We start from the raw sequence: 23,975 nt of genomic DNA on the forward strand, positions 1-23,975 counted from the left end.
CCAGTAATATCTTATCAGCTCTAATCTCTTCGAGCTTCAAGTTCACTGCTACAAATGCAATATTTTCCAGTTTTCATCATAGATTTTTCTTTTAACATTGTTTTCAGGATGCTTTAAACAATTAGCTTTACAACTATTACTTCAAATTTATGTTTACAATTTACAGCCCATCTTCAATATGGTCATGGCTTTTACACTTTTTTGGATCACAACCCATTTAAGATTTTAAGAGCTCTTTCCAGAAAGACAAAAAACTACATATCCAAAGTTTTGCAAGCAATTCAGGGCTTTCAAGTCCCCATTGACATCTGTTTAGGATAAAATCCCTTGTAACAAAGGGATTAAATCAAACAATAAGTTTAGATTGCAGGTTTAGATTACAATAGTTCGGTATAAAAAAAAATTAGAGGAATCTATTTTAAGTGTTGAATAATTTTTTATGATTGATGAGACAAAATTAAAATATTTGCAAAGGAGGGACCTTTAATCTTATAAGAATTTTTTCAAACTCAGATGTATACAAGTTTCAACCAATGTGCAAATGGAAATATTGCTATAGAGATATGTTCATATTTGATATTAGCCAGTAAATATATACATTAATTGGAAGAGTTAATGGTTATACTTGAGGGTAGAGTTTATCAAGATCAATCAGTAAAGAAAAATACTCACACACAAAAATAAGTTGTATTTTCTAGTACTATTGATTTACAACATAGATCTTTAGATTTAAGTACAGATGCCATCAGCAATCAATGTATGCAATATAGTTGCACATAGCTATCAAATCATTTTGGGCACGCATTACAAGTATGTATCCAAATAACCAAATGACTACAATTAAAAGTAATTGTTCACTTACAGAGCAAATGCAATTCGTGGCTTTCTCACCTTATAGTTAAAAGCTTAAAATATATTTTAAAACTTCAGTCATTAAAGATTTGTAGACTAAAAAAAACTAGAGAACAGAAAGATTACTAAGATTAAAAAAATTCATAGACTTAATAGTATTTTTGAAAGTATGTATAATTTGTAATAATATGAATGGAGAAGAAATAAAATGTAATTACGGCAATGTGAGCTACCTAATCCAAAAATTAAAAATCAAAATACATTTCACATATGAGAATTAAGTGGTTTTTTTCTTTATTCAAGTAAACACGTTGATAATAATACTTGATACTGGACAATCCATGTGACAAAGTGCTGTAGTCTATTGTTTGGTGAAGCCTCTTTGCCTGTAGGATGATTTTCCAGGTGATTCTTCAGGATCTGACATCGATTCCCAACACAAGCTTTCCAATGGCAATGCATGAGCTCTAGAATCCATTGCCTCTATCTTTCTTCAAATGCTGAGTGCCATTTTCTCCCACCCATTTTATCCTCCATTATTTATTAAAAAAACCCACTCTAAAATTCAACCTATGTTATAAAATTAACAAAATCTGGAATTAGTATATATTTTCCCACAAAGATAAAATTATCAAGACTCTACTTCATCTTTTTCTTCAAATGGAGTAATATACAACACAAAATATACAGAGAACTTTATTACCAGGTATACGTAATATGTTGGAAATTGCTAACATACTGAAATTTGGCTTAACTCTTCTGGGATAGCAATTCTCTACTGGAAACTATAGTTTACAAACAGAAGATTGTGTTCTAGTAAGTGGAAATACAGTACCTGATTAGGTATAAAAAAATTGTGAGATCTTTTCTCACTAGTAAAGTGCTTAATGAAGAAACGTTCTTCCACCACAATTTAATTTGTCAAAGGCACAAAATGTTTTTGTCTCCTTAAAGCATTTTTTTTAATTATGGTATTATTCACTTAAATTTTACTTAATCTGAAAGCTTTACTGTTTTTCCCCCCTCTTGGTAATAAAAAATAACTACTTAAAGAAAAACATTTAATTTTTATTTTCAAAACTTTGCCATGAACATACATACAACAGTAAATTTGATCACCTCATGAGATGTCTCTGTGCCATGAAGCACTTATGACAATAAACATACATAAGCTTTAGGGTCAACATTAACAAGGAATCAAAATGTCTTCCAAAAAAGGATGGAGAGGGGAATCAATAAATTAAAAATCATAGCTTTCGTTTTATAAAAAATAGTTTGAATAATCTTCTTATAAATCTTTTAATGCTTACAAAAGCAGGAAATACATTTAAAATAGTCTTTTAAACACAGATTCATTAGTACAATGTGGTTGTGGTCAGAAAAATAACAACTAAAATGGCATTTCGGTCAGTAGCCTAAATTCTCTTCTCAGTAAATTCTACATAGAATTTAACCAATTTGCAATCCAAAATAAGATTTAACTTCCAACAGGTCAGACTAGCTGTAATTAGTACCCAAATATCAAGCTCTGTTCCATTTAATATATTTTATCAAAATTTTAAATACAGCTCAATGATAGGAACTGATAACAATACTTGACTGCATGGTTACCACCCATGACCACTGCATTGCAGTTTAAAACATACTTTTGTTAGTAAATTAAAAAGATATAAATCAAATAACAAGACAAGAAATGTTTTAGAATCCATTTCCTGACCTTAAGTAAACTTTAAATACATCAACAAGGCAAGGAATTATCGAATATATGGAGAGGTCTCTATTTTTTAACCATTTGGCATTTTATATTAATAATTTCCTTGTTTAAAACAATATTTTATACTCCTATGCACTGATAATCATAGTCTCTGAATTAAAACTAAACTATAGTTACCTTTCTTAGAATATCTAGTAGTGAATGTATTAATTGCTTCTTTTGCACTTCCATGAAGATGGTCCTTCATCCTGTAACTTTTTAAATTTTGGACCAAGAAAGAACCACCAAACAAATCCAATAAACACACAAATAATGGACTCCACATAATAACCATCCAGTGCTGTAATACATGAGCCACCGAGTTTTTTGCAAAGCTGTAAAAATAAAATTATAATAAATATTCCACAATTTCAAAATGGAAGTATTCAGCAATTTAAATGTTTCTACTTTGTAATTTAAAAAATTAATCAAAATATTTTTGTTAAAACATTTCATTTACTTCAAATTGCAAAACATGTTAATGTATCTTAATCTCTCTAATGCTACTAACATGATTCAAAGCAATTTCAGCTTGTGCTGTAAACAATACTCATTTTCATGATACAGCTCTTTAAATTTGGAGATGTGAAGAAATAGGCAATGAATCTCCTCCATAAGTAGGCTAATGTTACTTTAAAATAATTTATCAACAAATTTCTAACCATCTGGTTTTACCTACAATTATTGTATGAACAGTCAGTAAAATTTCTCTTTTGCTATCATTATAAAACTTAACTAATAATAATGCATTTATTAAGAACCAATGTGTAAGACAGTGGAAAAAAGATTGCTCCTCTCTTGCTGAGAAGCGCTTTCAGTGAGCTACTCTTGATTTTAGTGTATTACAACCCTCAGTTACGATAGAAAAGAAAAAAAAAATAAGTAGATTTCTATATGAGAAACTATGGGCAGATATGATTTTTAAAAAAGATATATTACTTCTGGAGCAAAACAAGGAAATTAATATTTTAACATTAGCTTAATGTTATCTAGAATGACAAAATACTTACCTTAACAGCATCAGGTGTTCCACAATTCTGGTCTGATGCTCCTACACACTCTTTCACTGTGAGGGGGTCTACTAGCCAAAGAGCTACTGTCGAAGGCCAGTTTCCTCCCAAGTTGGACACCGTGTTTAAAAGGGTCATATATGTTCCTCCAATAAGTGGATCACTAACCTTTGCATTGAAAGCCATTACAGAAACATACATGCTGTACAATGTAACCTACAAGAAAAATGTAAAACATCTGTAGTATAATTAGACTATTAAAAGCTACACTCTGAATTAAGAAATTTGAAATTATACATTTGAAAATTAATTTTCATGACCCTTATTAAACCCAAGTCAACAAACATTTATTGAATATTTCCTATTGGCCAGGCTTTAAGCCAGATGATGGCAATATAAAGAACACTAAGAAGAATCTCTCTGCCTTTCAACATTTATTCTAGGCTGAGAAAATAAGGAATCAATTATTATGATGAAACATAGTAACTATTCTAAATAGAAGTATACTCATTGTGCTATGGGGGCCTAAATAAATGAGAGATTAATTCTACCATAAGTAGTCAAGGAAGGCTCAAATGAGAAAATGACAGATGAGGTGGTCTTGAATGATGCATATAGCAATAAAGCAAAACCTCATATTTATACTGTACCTAAATATACCATATATGTGTGTATACCTTTTTATATATGTATATGTATGTATATACAATACATTTAAGCACTCAAATATATTCAAGGGGATATGACTCTATAATTATTTACATATATTATTTTCTTCTTACATATATAGAAGAAAAATAATATTTCAAAATTTATGTGACAAACTGCAGCGAAAAATCTCCTTAAAGGTAAAAGTGCTTAGAGACAAGAATTAACCCGCCATTTAGGAACATGGAAACAAACCATGTTTCCAAAACAGCATTCCTTCAAATACTGCTCCACGGGACATTCCAGTATCAAATAAGACTGAGTAACACTAAGTGACACAAAATTAAACAGGTCCCTTTCACTGTATGCCTTCTGAAAGCCTTTAGGAAATATAGTCATTAAGGGCAGGGATTTGGGCATGATTTATTCACCATTACATTTTAGTACTTAGAGTTGTTTCTGGCATGGAATAGGTGTCCACTTTAAATTCATTGGAAGAATGATTAAGATCCTACATAAAGAGGGATTATGTCATGTATCATTTCTCAAATGTACTTGGCCTTGTACATTTTTTCTCACAAAGCATCTGGTTGTCTGAGATTCAGTGAGTACACTTTGGGAAATTCTCTAGTGAAATCCAAAAATAAACAAATGATTTTTGGACTACTACATCATAGTTTTCTTTTATTTACACAGATAGTGAAGCATTTACTAAGCTAAAGCACTTCTTTTAACTTTTATTTTGTGCCTAGTATTAACTAAGTATGTGCGAAACAGGAAAAAAATATATTTGACAGCCTTGCCTCAATGATTTACATTCACTTAGTCTGACCTGATTTACTATGGAGTTCTCGTAAATGATATACTTGTATGCAAAAAATTATTGAGATTACTTGGTGGGCATATTTTTGAGTTTCAGTTAAAAACAAAGTGAGCAGATGATAAAGATAACTCAAAATTTTTGAAATTTAAGCTAGGTTCCCTAGAAAAATCCAAAGTGACCTTGAAATATACATTAGCAATAACTGCAGTTGCATCCCAAAGGTTACTGCTGGGCATCTACCATTTACTTGAATCACCTGCTCCCAGAACAAAACCCCATTCTACAACTTAGGTGAGGCTAGGGTACAGTGGGGATCACTTCTTTTATGGATTACGAACATATTTAATACATAAATTTTTTAAAAAACAGATTAATACACAGCTTCCAAAATCACAAAAAGTCATAACTTTCGATACAAGATCTAAACCAAACACCTGGGACCTCTAACTCAGTAGTCCACTTTATTCCTCAATACTTTCAGAGAAACAATATCAGGAATAGAAGAAAGAACCCAAATCTAGGGATGGACTGAGAAATACTTAGCAAAGGTAGAATTACTAGCTTTAGAATGAATTCTGAAATGCAAAAAATACTCGTTGAATGAATAAACAAACAAAAAGTAAAATGAATGAACTCTCCACAAATAGAACTCATTAAATCAAAAGTTATAAGATTTAAAGTCCACTGTCAAAAATTTCTTCATTGTCAGTCATGTTTAAATCTTATTATCATTATTTTAAGGCAACCACAAAAAAAGGTCTTATTTTACAAAGAATAGTTTCCTTCCTGAGAAAACCACCACAAACTTACCTGGTGTAATGCGTAACTCAGTAGCACTATGATATAGTAATATATAGGGAATCCCCCTTGATATTTTACTTTAGGAGTCCACCATACCAGTAGAGCATACTCTAATCCAAGCAATAATCTATGGAAAAAGAAAGAAACACGGAGTTGACTTCTATTTTGGGTTAAAAAAACAACAGAAACAAAAATCTGTAGCTACCATATGAAAGAGGCCTTTATCTAATACCTGTTAGGAGGTTAAAAAGAGCTAAAAGTGCATATGAATGATATTGAAGTGAAAGATGCTTTTCAAGCCTTTTTCCATATATACCCTATATTTGTGATATTTATGAATGTTCCTCATTTAACCATTCTTATTTAATAAGGTTTTATTTTGCTTTTACCTGTAAGGCATGGCTTTGTAAAATATGTTTAGTGGCTGGGGCCCTGCAGTGTATTTGCTGATAATCAGAGGCAATATTATTTGCAAGGGAACCATTGGAACTGCCAATAAGGCTAAATGTTCTTTGGGCACTCCTTCTTCTACCAATTTCAGTCCTGTTACTGCATCTGCTGCTGAAAACCCAATCTGCAATATAAAAACAAAAAAATATTTTAATTTGTGATTTGTGAAATATTTTCCTCCAAGCATATGTCAGTTCTTCAAGAACCTTAATGTCTTTATTGACCTATACCAGTTATAAGTAAATATCGTATTATTATATCTGGCACAACATTCAAGTTACAAAAGTACACTTTACCCTATGGGCTACTAACAGCAGTCAGTGAAAACAATTGAAAATTCAGCACTCTTAGGAACTATAGATAGCTCTAATTACAACTAAATTTCCATTTCAAAAAGTTCAATCTCTTATAATAAACGGGTCCAAATCCAAACTTACTGATTTGTATGTTTAAAGTCTAAAAGAAAAAGCTTTAATTGACTCCAAATCTGGTTAAAATGAAACATCACTACCACACATATACACATTTTCGATGATTTCTGACTGACTATATCTATATTAAAATTTCCAAAAGTCATCTAACATTTCAAAGTAATTCTGAAAAAAATACATCTGAGAGGTTCAATAAAATGAGGAGGAAGAAAAAGTACAGCTAGATTCATTCTTAAAAACGACTAAAAAAAGTAAAGATGCTAAAAGTAGTGAATAAAAGTTTGAGATAAGATATTTAGATAGTATCAAAGTATCTCCCCATAAATTGGTTTTTAATTATAAAAGAAAAGTAACTTTATAATCGGATAACAGAGTAATCAAAGTTACAACAGTTAATGGAATGAAGGGACATGATATGGCTCCTGATGTAATTCCCTTGAAGATGTCACAATATTACTTCTGTGATATTTCAATAAAACAGAAAGACAACCTACTGAATGATAAAAGATATTTGCCAATGATACATCCAAAAAGGGTTAATATCCAAAATTCATACAGAACTCATGCAACTTAACACCAAAAAAACTAATTAAAAAATGAGCAGAGGACCTGAATAGACATTTCTCCAAAGAGGATATACAGATGACCAACAGATATATGAAAAGATGCTCAACATCACTCATCATCAGAGAAATGTAAATTAAAACCACAATGAGATATCATCTTACCCCTACCAGAATGGCTATCATCAATAAATCAACAAGTATTGACAAAGATGTGGAGAAATGGGAACCTTCGTGCACTGTTGGTAGGATTGCAAATTGGTGCAGCTGATACAGAAAATTTTAAAAATTAAAAATAGAAGTACCATATGACCCAGGAATTCCAATTCTGGGTATTTATCTGAAAAAAATCCAAAACACTAATTCAAAAAGATGTATGCACCCCTATATTCATTTCACTATTATTTACTATACCCAAGCTATGGAAGCAACCTAATTGCCCATCAATAAATGACTGAATAAAAAAGAGGAGGTACATATATGCAATGGAATACAACTCAGCCATAAAAAGAATGGAATCTTATCATTTGTGACAACATGGATAGGCCTAGAAGGTATTATGCTAAGTAAAATGAGCCAGACAGAAAAGGACAAATACCATATAATCTCACTTACATGTGGAATCTAAAGAACAAAATAAAACTAAAACAGACTCATAGATGCAGGGAACAAGCTGATGGTTGAGATTAGAGGGACAAACTGGTAATTCTGAAATAGTAATGGGGATGTAAAATAAAGCATAGAGAATGTAGTCAATAATATGGTAATAGCTATGTATAGTGCCAGGTGGATACTAAACTAGCCCGGGGGATCACTTTGTAAATTATATAAATGTCTGATCACTAAGCTGTACACTTGAAACTAATATAAAATAATATAGACTATCAACTGTATTTGAAAAATCAAAAAGGGGAAGAGAGAGAAGGGAACTAAGAGGTTGGAACTTCCAGTATAAAACAAATAAGTAATGGGGGAATATATGCAATAATATATTGATAGTGTTGTATGGTGTCAGATGGTTGCACTTATCATGGTGATTACTTCTTTAGGTATATAAATACTGAATAACTATGTCATACGCTTGAAACTAATACAATATTGTATGTTAGCTATGTTATAATAAAAATCTTTTAAAAAAGAATCTATTAGAAGGACATATTCAGAACATCAAAGAAAGTCTTATGCACAGAAATATTCATTAGTGCATTTTTATAATCAAAAAAAGTAAGCAACAGAAAAATGATTGAGCAAATTGTGAAAATTTATACTGTGACAATTATGTAGCTATTAAAAAGTATTTTCAAATACCATTTAATGATATAGGAATATAGAATAAGATAAAAAACAAGATAAAAATTATATTCAGTATGATATTATTAATACTAATTTGTTGAGTATAACTAACTTATTAGTTATATTTATAAAGTATATGTATACCCACACACACATACATATACTTGCACATAGAGAGGGAATGGGGACTGGGGAAATATACCAAAAATGTTACCAAAGGTTATCTCTAAATTATGTAATTAAATGATATTACCTTCCTTGAACATTTCAGCATTTCCTAAAGTTGAATTTGAAGTTCCTTAAATTTAAACCTTCCTAATGTTTCCTTAAAATTTAACCTACTCTTATCATCGGAGGAAGAAAATCTCATTATTTCAAAACATTGAGGCTACGATTTTTACTTCGGGCTTATAAAAAGACAGCTGTAAAGTGTTTATATAGACATGTTTAAATATATAATAGGAAACGCCTATAATTGATTTTAGATTTTAGGAATATTAATTCCAACACTAACAATAGCTCACTATTAAGAAGTATACCTACCTTTCTTTTAACATGTCTTAAAATGTTTTATAACTATAAAATTAGGACATCTTACTACAGAACACATACAAAATAAAACAAAAGCTACCAGAATCTCCATTTATTTGATGGTATATTTAATTCTAGCACTTAAAAAGTTCAATTGATTTTTAAATTGACTTCTAATACTCACACATTTCTATATCTTAGAAATCACATCCTAAGTAAATAATTTTAGTACCTCTGAGGTTCAATGTATGCTTATTATAACAGTAGAGAGCTATTTATTTTTCAAGGCATTCACTTCCATACCGTGCACTAATATCGTTCATTAAAAATTTTACATTTATTAGAATTACTTCAAATTAGCAAAATTCTTTTTAAGATCTCAAGACATGTAGTTTATTTTGAAATTATATTTGTATCATCATCCTTTTTAAAACACCTTTCATAAACCAAAACTACTATTTTTTGTTAAATCCTAATAGTAATGGGAAGGGACTTATAAAAAGGCAATAGAAGTATTCCATGATATTGGTAATTATAATGGAATGGTAAATTTACTTGATAAATATCTTACCTTTGCAGTCAGAATCAGAAGGCAAAATGTCAGAACTGCTGGCATTTTTATAATTGCAAAAAGCAGTTTGTAAGTATCTGTGATCCCTTGGGTTTCTTCTTTTTCTACCGATAATTCTTTGTTTTCTTTTTTCAGAAAGGCAACTAAAGTTGTTGTTATCAAAAATACAGTTCCCCAGAAAAAAAGGAAATCTGAAATTAAAAATGTTAAAATCTATAATTAACTTTTAAAATGATATAATTTAATTGATTCTATAAATCTCTATACAACTTTTCCTCAACTAAAACCTGTTAAAAAAAAATTAACACTTAACATGCCTATCATGTTCAAGGCACTGTGCATACCAAGCGTATAAGATAAACAAGACAGTCCTGGCTGTTAAACATACATTACATAGACTCAAAATAGACAGTGATACTTAACAAGGAAAAAGAAAAGGGTCACAGATGTTTAGTGGGTTGAATGAAACTAAAGTCTATCCAGTCATTTTATTCAAGAAAAGTGCTGGGGGTTGGGGGGAGATGATATTCATATCCCACAAAATTCATCAGTCATACTGCTTAAGCATCTAAGCCATTTTAGTTCTTTATTAAATTATGACAACTTAGACAACAGATAGATGATCATTTACATTAGATTTTCCAACTTCTATTTTGAAACTTCCTAATGTTTAAAACTGTTTAAGAATAACCTTTTCGAAACTGAGATACAGAAGTAATATCCTCATACTTGTAGGTGCACAGGGAGACACATAAAGATTACTGTTTGGGTTGTTTCAGTGAAAGATAGCTGGGTTATTAGCCATTATTTTGAACAAATTAAGCAAAGGGAGTGAACAATGTTCTGGAAGATTCTGTGTAACAGTTAAAAAAATAATAAAGGCACCATTTATTGAGTGTATATCACATGCTGTAAGTGTGCTAAGCATTTTACATATATCATTTCTTTTACTACAACCCAATAGATTAGGTTATTACTAGCCCCAATTTAGAAAGAAAAAGGCTTAGAGATGTTATGCTTCAAGTTACATTATAAGTCAGTGATAAAATTGTAATTTTTATGCCTTATACACTTACAAAACCTGTATCTCCTTAACCACTCTGAGAAATGCATCTTAGGTTACTACTACAAAATTTATTGGATACCTCATCCATAAAATAAGAGGACTTGGCTAGAAAATCCCAGATGCTTTCTAGCTCTAACATTCTAGAATTGTGCTCATTTTTCTATGTGTTTACTTTTCATTTTATCACGCATGTAGCACTGTTTATAAAGCCTCATCACCTTTTTTCAAAAACAAGTAGAGCATTCTTCCGTCAGAGCTTTTTCTTGGTATTCAGTCTTGTTCTGCAGCTGTTCTAGCTGAAGGTGATCACTACAGCTTGAACCTCACTGATAATGGAGGAATTAGTGTTATTCGTTTGGACCAATTTTCACCTTAGTATTTAAATGCTCATTTTTTAATATGTTATCTCATTTGATTTTCATAGCAAACATGTGAGACAGGGAAAGCAGGGATTACTATGTAGGCATTAGGAAAAGAAGCCCAGAATATTTAAATCTTTGCCAAAGGTCAAATTATCAAGAGGTAGAACTTGAACTTAAATCTGAATTTGAGTTTCATATTCTCTCCACTATTTCACATTGCTTGCACAAATATTTTTTTTTCAAAAAGTAATGATGAAATAAGAATTTATTAAACTTGGCTAATTATTTAGTCTCCACAAGCTTAACCCAAAACAGGGCTATGCAAATTACACAAATTAAAGAAGCAAAACACTTTTAAGCATATGTGGAAATTTGTATTCTGGAGTGAATTCTTCTCTCCAAAATGGGAAATTTATACTTAATTTTAGATATCCGAAGAAAAACACAAAACATTCTTAAACACAAAGCTAACCATTTTAAAATACAGTAATATATTCGTTATGCTTAAAAGTTTACCAAAATAACATTACAACACATTTTCTAGTTTATGTTAATATGGTCTTTTGAAGTCTCTATTTAAAAGGAATGAACAACTTACAACTATTCTTATAAGTCAGGCTAATGTTCTTTATTTTTACATTCTTAATTTCATCTGTGAAATGTGATAATGACTTGTTTACAGAATTTCATCTACAATATTATTCCTATTCAGAAAGTTTTTGTTCATCATTTGGTTTAAATCAAATGTTTAAGAAATCCTAAAAAAATATATATATATTATTATCACTGTCATCAGAAATGAATAGTCTATATAAATGTTAAGTGAAAATTAAAAGTTTTTCAGAGTTCCAGTTCTCTAAGCAAAGCTTTTAAAAATTTGCTTAGTATATTTCCAATTTTAATAAACAAAATCTTCATCTAGAATTTAAACACCTTGATATTAATACCAGAAGGAAAAAAAAAAAAAAACAAGTTAAACAGGTTTTGGTGTTGTTTGCAGATAGGATTATTTGTAATTTCTTCATGCTTTGAGGATAAAACAGTACACATGAAAGAAGGAAATAGTAACAATGAATCATTCAAAGCCTTAAGTCAGTCTTTCTGTAGTTCACTTGAACAAAACAATGCAGCTAATATCTCAGAAAGAGAAGAAAATACTTTAAGTTTAATGAACATAATTACTATAAATACTGACCATTAGATGATTTGCTATTGTTTATTAACACTGCTTTGATGCTAGAACATATACAGCCTGATATACTAACTGTAAAGATACTACCAAAAGTAATCTAAACATTTCTTTATTAATATTTTGGTTAATTCTGATTTATGTATTTTTATCTACAAAAACATTATGATATATACAATCGAGACATCAAAACTGACATCCAAGTTTCATACACTTGATTTTTGAGCAAGGCCTATAATACAAACTAAGTCTTCAGGAGTGGCTACTAGATCTTAGCTAGTGCTCCCATGAATACAAAAATTAAGAGCATGTAATAATTCACAAGCAACCAAGAAGGATATAATAACTAGCTCCTAGGTGTCTATTATGCAAGACAGTGCAATAAATCTCAAAGTCACTCTCCAAGACAAACATCGTTGTTCCTACGCTATATAACATGAAACAGGATCATAGGTCAGAAAGTGCCAAAAACTCAGATCGATTTTAAAGCAAGACTGTTTTCCACTATACTACCAAGATGTTCAAACACTTAAAGAAAATAGGTGCTTTCATTGACCACATACACCAGAGAAGGCATATAGTTTAGCTCCGACTGTGAAGTCAGGAACAGATACTTGAACATACTTCTTTAAACTGGCTACTTACATTCCCCTTCCCCACCTCCCTCTCCCCATAAGGTAGTATGTTAAAGGGTATGCAAACCCATTGAAAAATAAACATGGTGCACCTTTTCTAAAGAGTTCACTATACTCAACTTACAGGGAAACATTCTGATTTTAAAAATGTTATGGAGAAAGCCAAATTTCCAAGAATTTTTAAGATAAAATGTTAGGCTAAAAAAAAAAGTCAGGATTTCAAGGTTTGGACTAGGCCCCAAGTCCCTTTGTGGTTTATGTTCACTCTCTTCCACTATCAGAAGAGACAGAAAAATTAAGAAGCATTGTTTGATAAAACCATTCTTGGCTCAGACCAGGTTCTCTCTCCCCCTAATTCTCACACTATGAAAATTAACTTCGGTCTTTCAGAAGTCTGTGGCAGAAAAATGAACTTAGTTTCTGTTCTAAATAACTGTCAGGCCTTCCTTTCACCTTCTTGCTTTTGGCACATATAATTCACAAGTTAAGATCACGAAGGGACTTTAGACACCCATTATCCAGTCCAATGTTCCCACTTTCACAATGGAAGAAACTAAAATAGAAATGTTATGTGTCTGGCCCAGGGTAACCAACTAAGTCTTAGCAGAAAGGGACTTTTCTTTTATTCCACAAATCTCTCTCTTAAGGATTAGTTCAAAATACCCATGCTGTTGTCGAGCACTCTTGCAAAATGCTGTTCTGATAATACAATACTGCCATATCTTATTAGGGGATTAAGTTCTTTAAAAGATAGCATATAATGTAAAAATGAAGTAAATACAAAGCTAGTTTTGAAATCTTCCTAATGCTTTAGTTTTCTTAACATCTTAGGAAGAAGCCATGTTTGAGATTACATATCTTTTCATTAACTTCAACAATGTCAGGTTTTCCTCCAAGCTAGAAGAGATTGTTTTCTTCAATCAAGCACCACGTTAAGCAGCTATCTTACTTAAAGGCCATGTTGTCCCAAAACACTAAGCTTAAATTCAGCTCAGGATGCACAACTGTGCACGACTGAGGCAGAGAGGCGAATAGATTCTGTGCTCCCATCTCATGCTAACCCTGGGCCTATATCACTTTTTAATTAAACACACACACACACACACACACACACACACACACACACACACACACCTCCCTACTCTGATGCTATGATGAGGGTCTTGCATTTAGCTTTTGTAAACCCTGTATCCTGACACTTCTAAATCACTTTTTGTGAGCTAATTCAAACTTTTATAAAAACGGTTGACAATGTACATTCCAAATTATCTCATGAAGATGCAGGGTACATCAGAATAGCTAAAATGAAAAACAGTAACACCGAATGCCGGCAATGATACAGAGAAAATGGATTACTCATACATATATTGCTGGTAGAGAGATAAAAGGGAGTACCCCCTTGGAAAAAAAGTTTGGCAGTTTTCTTTCAATACTAAAAATGGACTTACCATAACAAGCATTTGCATTCTTGAGCATTTATCTCAGAGAAACGAAGACTTATTTTTCACACAGCAATTGCCAAAACCTGGAAACGATCTAAATGTCCTTCAATAAATGATGAAATAAACTGTGATATGTCTAACAAATGGAATACATCTCAGCAATAAAAAGGAAAATCATTGCTACATGGCGACAACTTCAATGAACCTCAAAGAAATTATGCTGAATGAAAAGGGCCAATCTCCAAAGAATGCATACTACATAATTTCTTGTAGGTAACATTTCTGAAATAACATAATTATAAAGATGGAAAACAAATTAGTGGCTGCCAGGGGTTAAGGGCAGAGAGGAAGAAATGGATATAGCTATAAAAATGCAAAACAAAGGAGTCTTGTGTTGATGGTACATATGAGTATTTTGATAACCACAGGTGAGAGTAGTTATGCAAGGCTTCATGCGATGAAATAGCACAAAACTACCTACACAAATATGTGCAAACACACAAATTAGTGCATGTATTAATTGGTGACCTCTGAATAAACTCTATGGATTGTATCAATGTGAAGTTTTTGGTTATGATATTGTACTATAATTATCTAATGTTAAGAGAGGAGGCTGAGGGGAGGGTGCATAGAACTTCACTAAACATTTCTTTGCAATGTCTTATGAGTCTATAATTATTTTAAAATAAAGTTTTTTTAAAAAATGAATGGGAAATTTAAGAATGTAAATGTTTTAAGACTGCTAGGAATGAGATATGTAGATCTGAAATATAAAATATAAAAAAATGGAAATCTTTTATGTACGTTGAAATTACCTATTCTGTAGCTTTAACTGATAACCACTGGACTTCAGCAAGTAAGAAATACATTCAAAAGTGAGGGAAAAGAATGAAAATAAAAAATCTTAGGTGACACCAAACCAAGAAATAGAGATAGTGGTATGTAACCGACATCTTGCTTTTGGAATATGCATCCCATCCTTAAAAATGTTTTAGCATTCACACTCACATGTAAATTAACTATTTGTGATTCCTATACTAATATATTGTGTACAATGTAAAATATACACATTTAAAATTTAAAAATATGAAATAATAAAAAAGAATGAGATTAAAGAACATATACAAAATGCCAGATTTATCCAAAATTATGTCTAAAAGAACAGGTGAATATCAGAAGCTAAGCAGGGTTGGGCCTAGTTAGTACTTGGATGGGAGACCACCTAGGAAAACCAGGTGCTGTAGGCGTAAAAAATAAAAAATAAGGATTGTAAACTGACGAAGTCCTTGCAATCTGTGAGTCTGCAGATTTTAGGCAAAGGTTGCCTCGCCTAATAAATAAATAAATAAACAAATAAATAAATAACTAGCTAGCTTAAAAGAACAGGTGAAATCAGGGGTTTTTAATTTTCATTTTTAATTTCCTAGGAACAATATCTCCTTCACTACTTAGGTACATTTTGCTTTCCTAAATTTGTAGTGTTTTTTGAAACAGTATAAATGAAGATAGGAGATATAGATGCTTGTAATTACTGAGGCTCTATGATTCTTTCATTGATACATTTACATAGTAAAGGCTAACTCAATTAGCCTCAATAAATTTCCATAAAGTTAGAAGTGAAAATCAGAGTAAAATGTGCCAAATAAAATCAAATAATTTTCAATGTATTTTGTAAATTGACTTTCCACACAAAAGCAATTCCATAATTCTTTACTGGACAAAGAAAGCACATAGCACCATTTCTCCTTTACTTTGTTTTAAAAAAGAAAAATGGCTTTAAGACCTTCCTTCTGGGGTGCAGGCTCCAGTTTTTAATGGCCAATACCTAATCCCTCTTGATTCTACTAGCTTCAGTATTCCTCCACCTATCTCACTTCACTACATTCGAGAATAAGTTCAAATTTGTTCTATTTGTCTATACTGAGATGTAAGAACCACCAGATTTGCAAACTTGTTCCATTCAAGGCAAAAAGAGAGCTAAACTCAAGGATTTCATATCATATTTACCCAGAGATTAGCTTTGAAGGTAATAGATTAGTTTTTTTTTTAATTTTTAGAAATCTTTTAAAATTATTATACAGTAAAACTAAATATTTTTTAGTGTACACGTCTATGAATTTTAACACACGTATAAATTTCAAATTACCACAACAATGATCAAGACTCAGAAGAGTTCCATCACTCCCCAACCTCCCTCAGGCTATCCGTTTATAGTACCTTTTCCCTCACTCACAACCCCTGGCAACTATGATCTATTTTCCATCTCTACAGTTTTCTTTTGAGAATAGGAGAATGTTTTCAGCCTAGATATAGATGCTTAAGAATATATTATAGCCCATACAAGAATAACTGATCTATCTAAAAATGGGTCAGTTCTACCCAAATTCTAAATAGCATTTCGGGTCAGGTAAATATATATTAACGAATACTGCTTTTGAAAACAAGAGAAAGAAATGTGTCACTAAGAATTAATTGGTCCAGCTCTCTTCCTAGTTTAAAGCATAAATGTTTTACAAATACATAGTGTTTACTAGTAACATCACCAATTTGATTAGCTTCACGCTTACAGCACCAGTTTTTTCAAAACAACATTTCTTTATTCTCTGATTGACCCCTATATAGGTATGCTTATCTATAAACAAACTGATTCATTAATTCTAATATGTTTATCTCTCTCCTCTGGTATCAGACTATCCTGCTTCCTGCCCCCAAACCCAATTTCCCACTCCCTATTCCAATCACTTCTATTCATTATTGTTACCAGTGCTTCTAAAAAAGTGGGCCTCAACTACCAGTTCAAAGGTTGGACTTGGCCAAAAGACATATTTTATGAGTCTAATTAATGTTTTTAAAATTAGGGGAAAAAACACAAAGAAATTTCCAGCTTCTCTTGAATACTCATCCAATCTAGTAATTCTGGGAGACTATTGTCACCAGACAATTTATTGGAGTTGCAGATCCTTGCCTTTAGATGAGCATGGGTTTTCAGGTCATCACTGTCCCTTCCAATCCCTATGGTCTTTCACCAACTCACTTGACTCATCACATTATCCATTTACCCTCTCCATCATTTTGGTTTACAAACCTCCACTCTAGACTATAAATTCCTTGGGAGCAGAGGTCACAGTCTCATTCATCAAATTACAACACTATCACATGGCTAGCACCAAATAGGCACTCAATGATGAGTAAGTGAATAACAAAACAGAAAAATTTTAATCTGTCACTTCTGGGCATTAGATACTCCAGGAGTGGGCTGATAGTTTTTAGACATCAGCAGTCAGTCAAAGTGCTACTTCTTTCCGGTAGGAAAGCCCAATCAGCACATACTATATTTTATTATGTTACATTATACATTACTATATTTAAGGAATCAGGAAACCTAAGCTGTAGGTATAGCTCTACCTCTAACTAGCTACTTGGCTGCAGTTTCTTCATCTGTAAGAATGAAGGAATTGAAATATATGATTTTTCCAAATCATAAAACTTTAGGTTTTCATCTCTGTTCTTCTAGGTTACTGTAATCAGTTCTTGCAGCTTAAAAAGTCATCTCTTTTTGTTACTAAAAGTATTTGAAAACTAAATATGGCAAGGATTAAAAAAAAAAGCCTACTTCTGAGTTCGGTACTGTCCTGGATCCTTGAAGGTACCAAAAAGCCAATCTCAGCATAGTCAAGGTTTTGTTTCTAAGAGATTCTATTCTCATTCTATCTTTACCGTTCTGTATATACTATTTAGATTACTGCTTTCTAGATAACGAAAACTATTCTCTCACTATATTCTATCATCATGATGTTAAACACTGAACAGATTTTAGAATTTTACAAAATAATTATGCCTACTTTTAATATTCTGATTTTCTAAGCATCTTCCTCAATATTTGGCTCTTTTTTCATTACTTAGCAATTTTATTTCCTTCATGATTATTTTTGCCCTTTAAATTCCTCTGCTTTTTCTTAGTTACACTAAGTTCCAAAGGTACAAGGTTATAAATGTGATATGTGCAGTCATAAAGAGACAAATAAAAATGCAGGAACTCTTCAACCCTTAACTAAATTGTCTGAACCAAAAACAACAGTCCAGTACTGATACAAAAAGCTGAATTAAAAAGTAATTTTTACAATTTCCTGGAGAACAAAGTTCATATTCCACAGTTTTGAATTCCACAGCTATTCAAAACAACAAATCAATGTAAATAAAACTTCCACGGCACAATTTTGATCTCATTGGGGAACAGTTGTGGCTTAAGGGAGTACTGCATCCTCTGGAATGATGTTTTGTCAGTCACTCTTTACCTTGTTGGTAATTTAGTTTCCACGGCTTCTTAAATTTTGATTTCTCTACTGAGACTTTCCTACGTTAAGTAACGGATCATCTCATTAGTCCTTCTTGGTGATATGAACAGTCCCAGTACATAATGAAAAGCAAGACACGAAAAGCAACACGGTGCTAATTTGATGCATCCACAAATTATTTCTAGGCATACATTTATCCAAAAAGCAGGATTGGAACCCCAGAAGATTCAGAGACAAATCTATCTAGTGTAAAGCAATGATCTCTCAACCATATTTGGCTTCAGATCAACTGATGAAAAGTATACTTATCATTACATCAGTAGTAATGGCTCACTAGCAGTTTGAGAAGGTAAAAAAGGGGTCCACTACAGGGTGTAGGGGTATACTAGGATTGTCTTAAGATTTCAGAAGATGAGTAATTCAGTCGTGAATCCCTCCTTCTTCCTCAAATATTATAACTCTTACACTTCCCTCACCACACACCTACCCCTGACATTCACCCTGGGGGGAATCCTCAGCCTAGTACTGGAAAGATGGGAGGGTGTAGCTCTGTAAATTCATCATCACTACCAGAAAGAAAAATTCTACAATATTCCTGATGTTGGTTATTCCTGATATTGGTAATTTCACTTCTGTTTCCTAGTTTTTAGGAAAGTTAAAAAAAAATCTCTCAGAAAACCTTACAGAGGCATGTATTTACTAATGCAGAAAAGGGGAGAGTTTGTAGAACTTACACCCAATTTCTTACTGGATAAACTTCAAACTCTTTCTCACAGCAATTAAAGGAAATCTTACTAATTTGGTCACAACATTTCTTAAACCAAGTCCCCAGAGTTTATTGGCGTAGGCACTTTGACCATAGGCCCTGTCTTGTACATTTTTGTATTTTGTTTTAGTGTATTTTCATCCATTGTTGTGCGTTCTGGAATTCTACTTATCCATTTCATGTAATCTTATAACTCAAAAAGGTCAAATATTTGTATTGTGAAGCCTGACTCCCACAAGCAGTTAACTGGCAACTCTGAGTTCCCCTAAAATGTACCTCTCTCTCATTCCCTGTGGGTTGGACTCTGCTTTATAGCAGGCCTTTACAACTGTCACTTAGCCAATTAGTTAATGTTTTAATGAATTAACCCTTTTGCAAAGGGCAAAATAAGGACTCTTGGTATAGAATGGACCAGAAAGCATGGAGCTAGAAATCTCTATCCAAGGAAAGAAAAAAGGAAAATGTGAGCAACAGTTGTCAGGTTGGATTCCTGTCTTCATACTAGCCAGACTTTTAAAAAATATGCATCTGTGTATTAGGTAAGAACCAACAGATCCCTAGCCTTAGTTTTGTTTGTCATTCCACATGTTAATGGTTGGGTTACTTCTTCTTGCTCACTGCAGAGTACTGATCAATTATGATTACTCCAATGCAGTCATTCTGACTGAAGCTCATTTTAGTGGAAAAGAAAACTTACCTCAGGTCATCACCCAATAAAAAAATCTCTAGTACATTAAATAATGAGCTTTTTTTCAAAGTCACACACTCTGTCAAAAGGACTCATAAACGTAAAATAAACCCAACTGTTTAATAGTTTAAATACCCTACCTGCAAGGGTAACGATTCCCCTGGGTTGAGGCTGAAACCGCAAGTATTTGTTACAAAAGTCGGCAGATTCAAGGGCCAAAAACAAAACATTGCCCAAAAAGTAGCCCGCTGTTTGGCCCACTGAATTGCAAGTAGAGGCATAACCCACGTTTTCTCGGGATAACATTGTTAACGCCCATCCATCCACAGCGATGTCCTGAGTGGCAGCCAGGAATTCAAACAAAAAGAATGTCACAGTGAGAGCAACCACATCGGGGGTTCTGCCATCAGTATTCCCGAGCAAACTGTCCACCTGAGTGGACAGATATATCATGAAAAGTCCCAGTATATACTGTGTAGGGACAAGCCAGGATTTGCGGCGGCCGAAGTTCCTAAAGTAAACCGCATCAACCAATGGGGCCCAGAGCAATTTGAGACTGAAAGGCCAAAAGACAAAACTGAAGAAAGCCTGATCTGTATAGCTAACATTTTTGCTCTGTAAAATGAGTGGGATGCTTCCTGCCAGGCCCAGTGGAATGCCTTGAAGCACGTAAAGAAAAAGCAACAGAAAAATGCTGCTTAATTCAGCCCGGTAGCTCCGTTGGGCTTTTGAGAAATCACCAATATCCTGCAGAAGAGCTTCTCTGTCCCCTTCTCCTCCTACCAAGTCCAGATGACTGTCATCCCAGGCACCTGGCGGCAGAGGGCCACTCTTCATATCCAGAGAATGGTTGAAAGTCCCTGGCCGTCGCTGCCGACTGTTGTCCTTGTGTGAGATGGTGGGTGACATATCAGAGACGATGCAGACCCCCGTCTGAGAGGGGCCAGGGCTGAGAGTCTCTGATCGGTCTAGTTCCAGGTCCAAGGCTGTTGATCTGGACCAGGATCTCGATGGTATAGGCAGGGGGGCAGGGCGCGGGGTGACAAGGGGACTTCTTACTGCGGCCAGGAGTGCTGAAGCCAAGTGTCAGTCCCTTGACTGGAGGCCCTGGCGATGCCCAGGTAGGTGTCCCTTGGAGCGGCGTCAAGGAGCCTGAAGGAGCCCCCTGGGCAACCGCGCCGGGCTCGGGGCTGTAGGAGGGAGCCGTGGTGCTGCGATGGAAATCGGCGCCTAACTGCGGCGAGACCGAACGGTCAGTCTCCCGACCAACCTTCAGCTCTCGCCGCCACTAGTGGGACAGGTAGCACTTTCTGCACGGGGCTCCAGAGATATAGATAACTTCCTGCCTCGCGCTTCCGGAAGTGGTCCTTGTCTCAAAAGAGTCCTGTCCCCGCCTCCAGAGCAAGCCAATCAGGACACAATCTCGTGGCCGAGTTGGAAAACTCCTCTTGACAGGATCCCGCAACTCTGGCGGCCCGGACCTCATGGGAGGATTGACGCAAGCGCACAGTGCGGCCAGGGCGGGGCGCCGGGAGCGCTCGGGCTCTGTGAGCGCATGCGGCAGCCTGGAAAGCGTGGGCCTAGGTCATTGGGCCCAAGCGGCCACGTGAGGGCTTGCTGGGCCAATCCTGCGTCGGCATCAGTGTTACTGCCTTGTCCAGCCTCTGAAGCTGCAGTGGCCGCGCGAGGGCTGGTCATTAGGTTGAGGAAGTGCAATTCTCAAACTCCACGCTGAGTGTACGATGCCGCTGCTTTCGTGAGCCCGGCAGAAACTGGGAAGAGAAGAATGGAAATTTAAAAAACTTCTAATCCGCAGGCTGGGGTGCTTTGTGTCCCAGAAAGGGTAGAAAAAGGAAGGCATGACTAAATAGTGAAGAGGGTGCCCTTCCCAGCTGTGCTGGGAGGTGCTAGGTTTTTCTGTAGTCCATATTTCCAATGTGTTGGAAAGAAGTGTAGTGTAACTGGTAACCTTATCCACTTTGTTGAGTGGTTTGGAATTATAAAACTTATTACATCGCTGTATTTTTGAGCTACTATAAAAGGTTTTGTAAGAGCCAAATATTAAAATTTTGTTTCGTGTCAACTCAATGTGTATTTATCATTGAAATATGAGAAAATAAACTTAGGGAACCAACAGCATTATTTGTACTATAAATTAATTCATTTGAAATACGGTTTTGGAGGAGAGCTACATGACTAAAGGCCTTAGTTTCCTGCCATATGAGCCTGTAGAGCTGTTTAAGTCTTTCTGACATGGCAGCTGGCTTCCCCAGAGTAAGTGATCTAAGAAACAAAGCAAGGAAAAAGTTACAGGGCTTTTATGACACAGTCTCAAAAGTCATCTGTCACTTCCATCATATTCTATTCATCAGAAGCAAGTTACTAAATCCAACCTACACTCAAAGGAAAGAGAGTAAACTCCAACTTTTAAAGGGAGGAGTATCCCATCACATTGGGAATCCAGGACTTATTCCAATCTGAAGATAAAAATTTTTCTCCAGTTCAGGGGAATTTTCTTCTATTATTTAACAAATTACATATAATAATTTACAAATTTTTTGTTTTTGTTTTTGTTTTTTTAATTGAGAAAGTGCATAAAGGAAATGGTGCGATTCCAGGGTGCCAGTGGGAAAATATTAGGATACTATAAAACTTTCAAATTACCAAGTCTGTCATATTTGTCATCTGGCCCCTAAATCCTATAGGTTACTATTATAGTTAATATTATAATGTAGTAATATAGTAATATAATGTAGTAATATAGTTAATATTAGTAATATAGTTAATATTACTAACCACAGCATATCTACTCTATATCTCTAGATTCTGATAATGATATAGTTCCCGATGCTTCCTAGAGCCTCAAAGAAACTCTAGAGACATCAAGGATAAAAGGGAACATAAACTAATGAAATAAGCTGTAGGCCAATTATTGTCTCAGATATTTGGAAACTATAACAAAATTTATTTAAGTCCACCCAGACCCACTAAATTCATATAATAATTTTCTCTCCTTAGTGTAAACCCTCAGAGCTATTCTTGTACAGCCAGATGGCCCTTATGCACTTATCACATCAACCATGACCTTAGTTTGGACAGATCACCCTCCTTTTCCTAGTATGCAAAACAAATTTTTCAGTGACTCATCATTTTTAGAAGTCCAGTTAATTTACCAGGAGTCATCCAGGACACAGGAGTCTACACTGAAGTTTCAAAACCAAAACATGTGATCATATTGACTATGAGGCAAATAACAACACAGATTAGGAAATTCAACAGACTAATATAAACTTGCTGTCTAAACTCATCCAGAATAATACAATTGCCCTCAACTATTTACAGGTCATACAATAGCCAATATATCTTGTACTCATCAAGAAAAATAAAACGATTAGTCAATTTTTGTATAGACCCTGTGCTAACCCTTATGGTTATTCAGCTAAGGTTGATCAAACTGATTCTTGATATATGTTCTCCTGGTTAGGTGTAGGTTAAACAAACAAACAAAAATCAATAAAAAATTGTTTTCAAATGTCTCTTGTGATATTTATGATTGTCCTCATTCTTTATGCATTTCTTCACCATCTGCCAGAGCTTAAATGTGACTACATGGCTATCCAAAGCTGACATTCAAGTGATAAGACAGCAAATCCCTCTTGATTAAGTTCTCTTTTAGAGGAGCTGAATTTTGACCAAAACAGATTGTGGGATGGGTTAGGAAATTCTAGCATAGAATATGGTGCAATCTTGATTTAACTATGGTGTAGGTAGCAATATAATGTGACGCCAGATATTATACATAGTAA

The 23,975-nt window shown here is 33.8% G+C and overlaps 1 protein-coding gene across 2 annotated transcripts; it reads right to left on the bottom strand.

Annotated features, from left to right (window-relative positions):
• Positions 1-457: 457 nt before the first annotated feature.
• On the bottom strand, positions 458-21,666 carry SLC33A1 (solute carrier family 33 member 1). 2 transcript variants are annotated; one of them, XM_016138705.2, is made up of 6 exons: positions 20,310-21,663; positions 9,727-9,917; positions 6,277-6,461; positions 5,897-6,014; positions 3,616-3,831; positions 458-2,940 (listed from the first exon to the last, which is right to left on the bottom strand). In XM_016138705.2, exons 1-6 carry the CDS (start codon positions 21,076-21,078, stop codon positions 2,773-2,775), a joined length of 1,647 nt encoding a protein of 548 aa, XP_015994191.2. In that variant the 5' UTR covers positions 21,079-21,663; the 3' UTR covers positions 458-2,772. The 2 variants fall into 2 exon arrangements, with proteins under 2 accessions (XP_015994191.2, XP_036075242.1); XM_036219349.1 differs by lacking the exons at positions 5,897-6,014; positions 9,727-9,917 and having other exon boundaries at positions 20,310-21,666.
• Between the last annotated feature and the right edge of the window lie 2,309 nt (positions 21,667-23,975).

Source organism: Rousettus aegyptiacus, unplaced genomic scaffold (genome assembly GCF_014176215.1).
Source record: "Rousettus aegyptiacus isolate mRouAeg1 unplaced genomic scaffold, mRouAeg1.p scaffold_m13_p_4, whole genome shotgun sequence".
Lineage (NCBI taxonomy): Eukaryota > Metazoa > Chordata > Mammalia > Chiroptera > Pteropodidae > Rousettus > Rousettus aegyptiacus.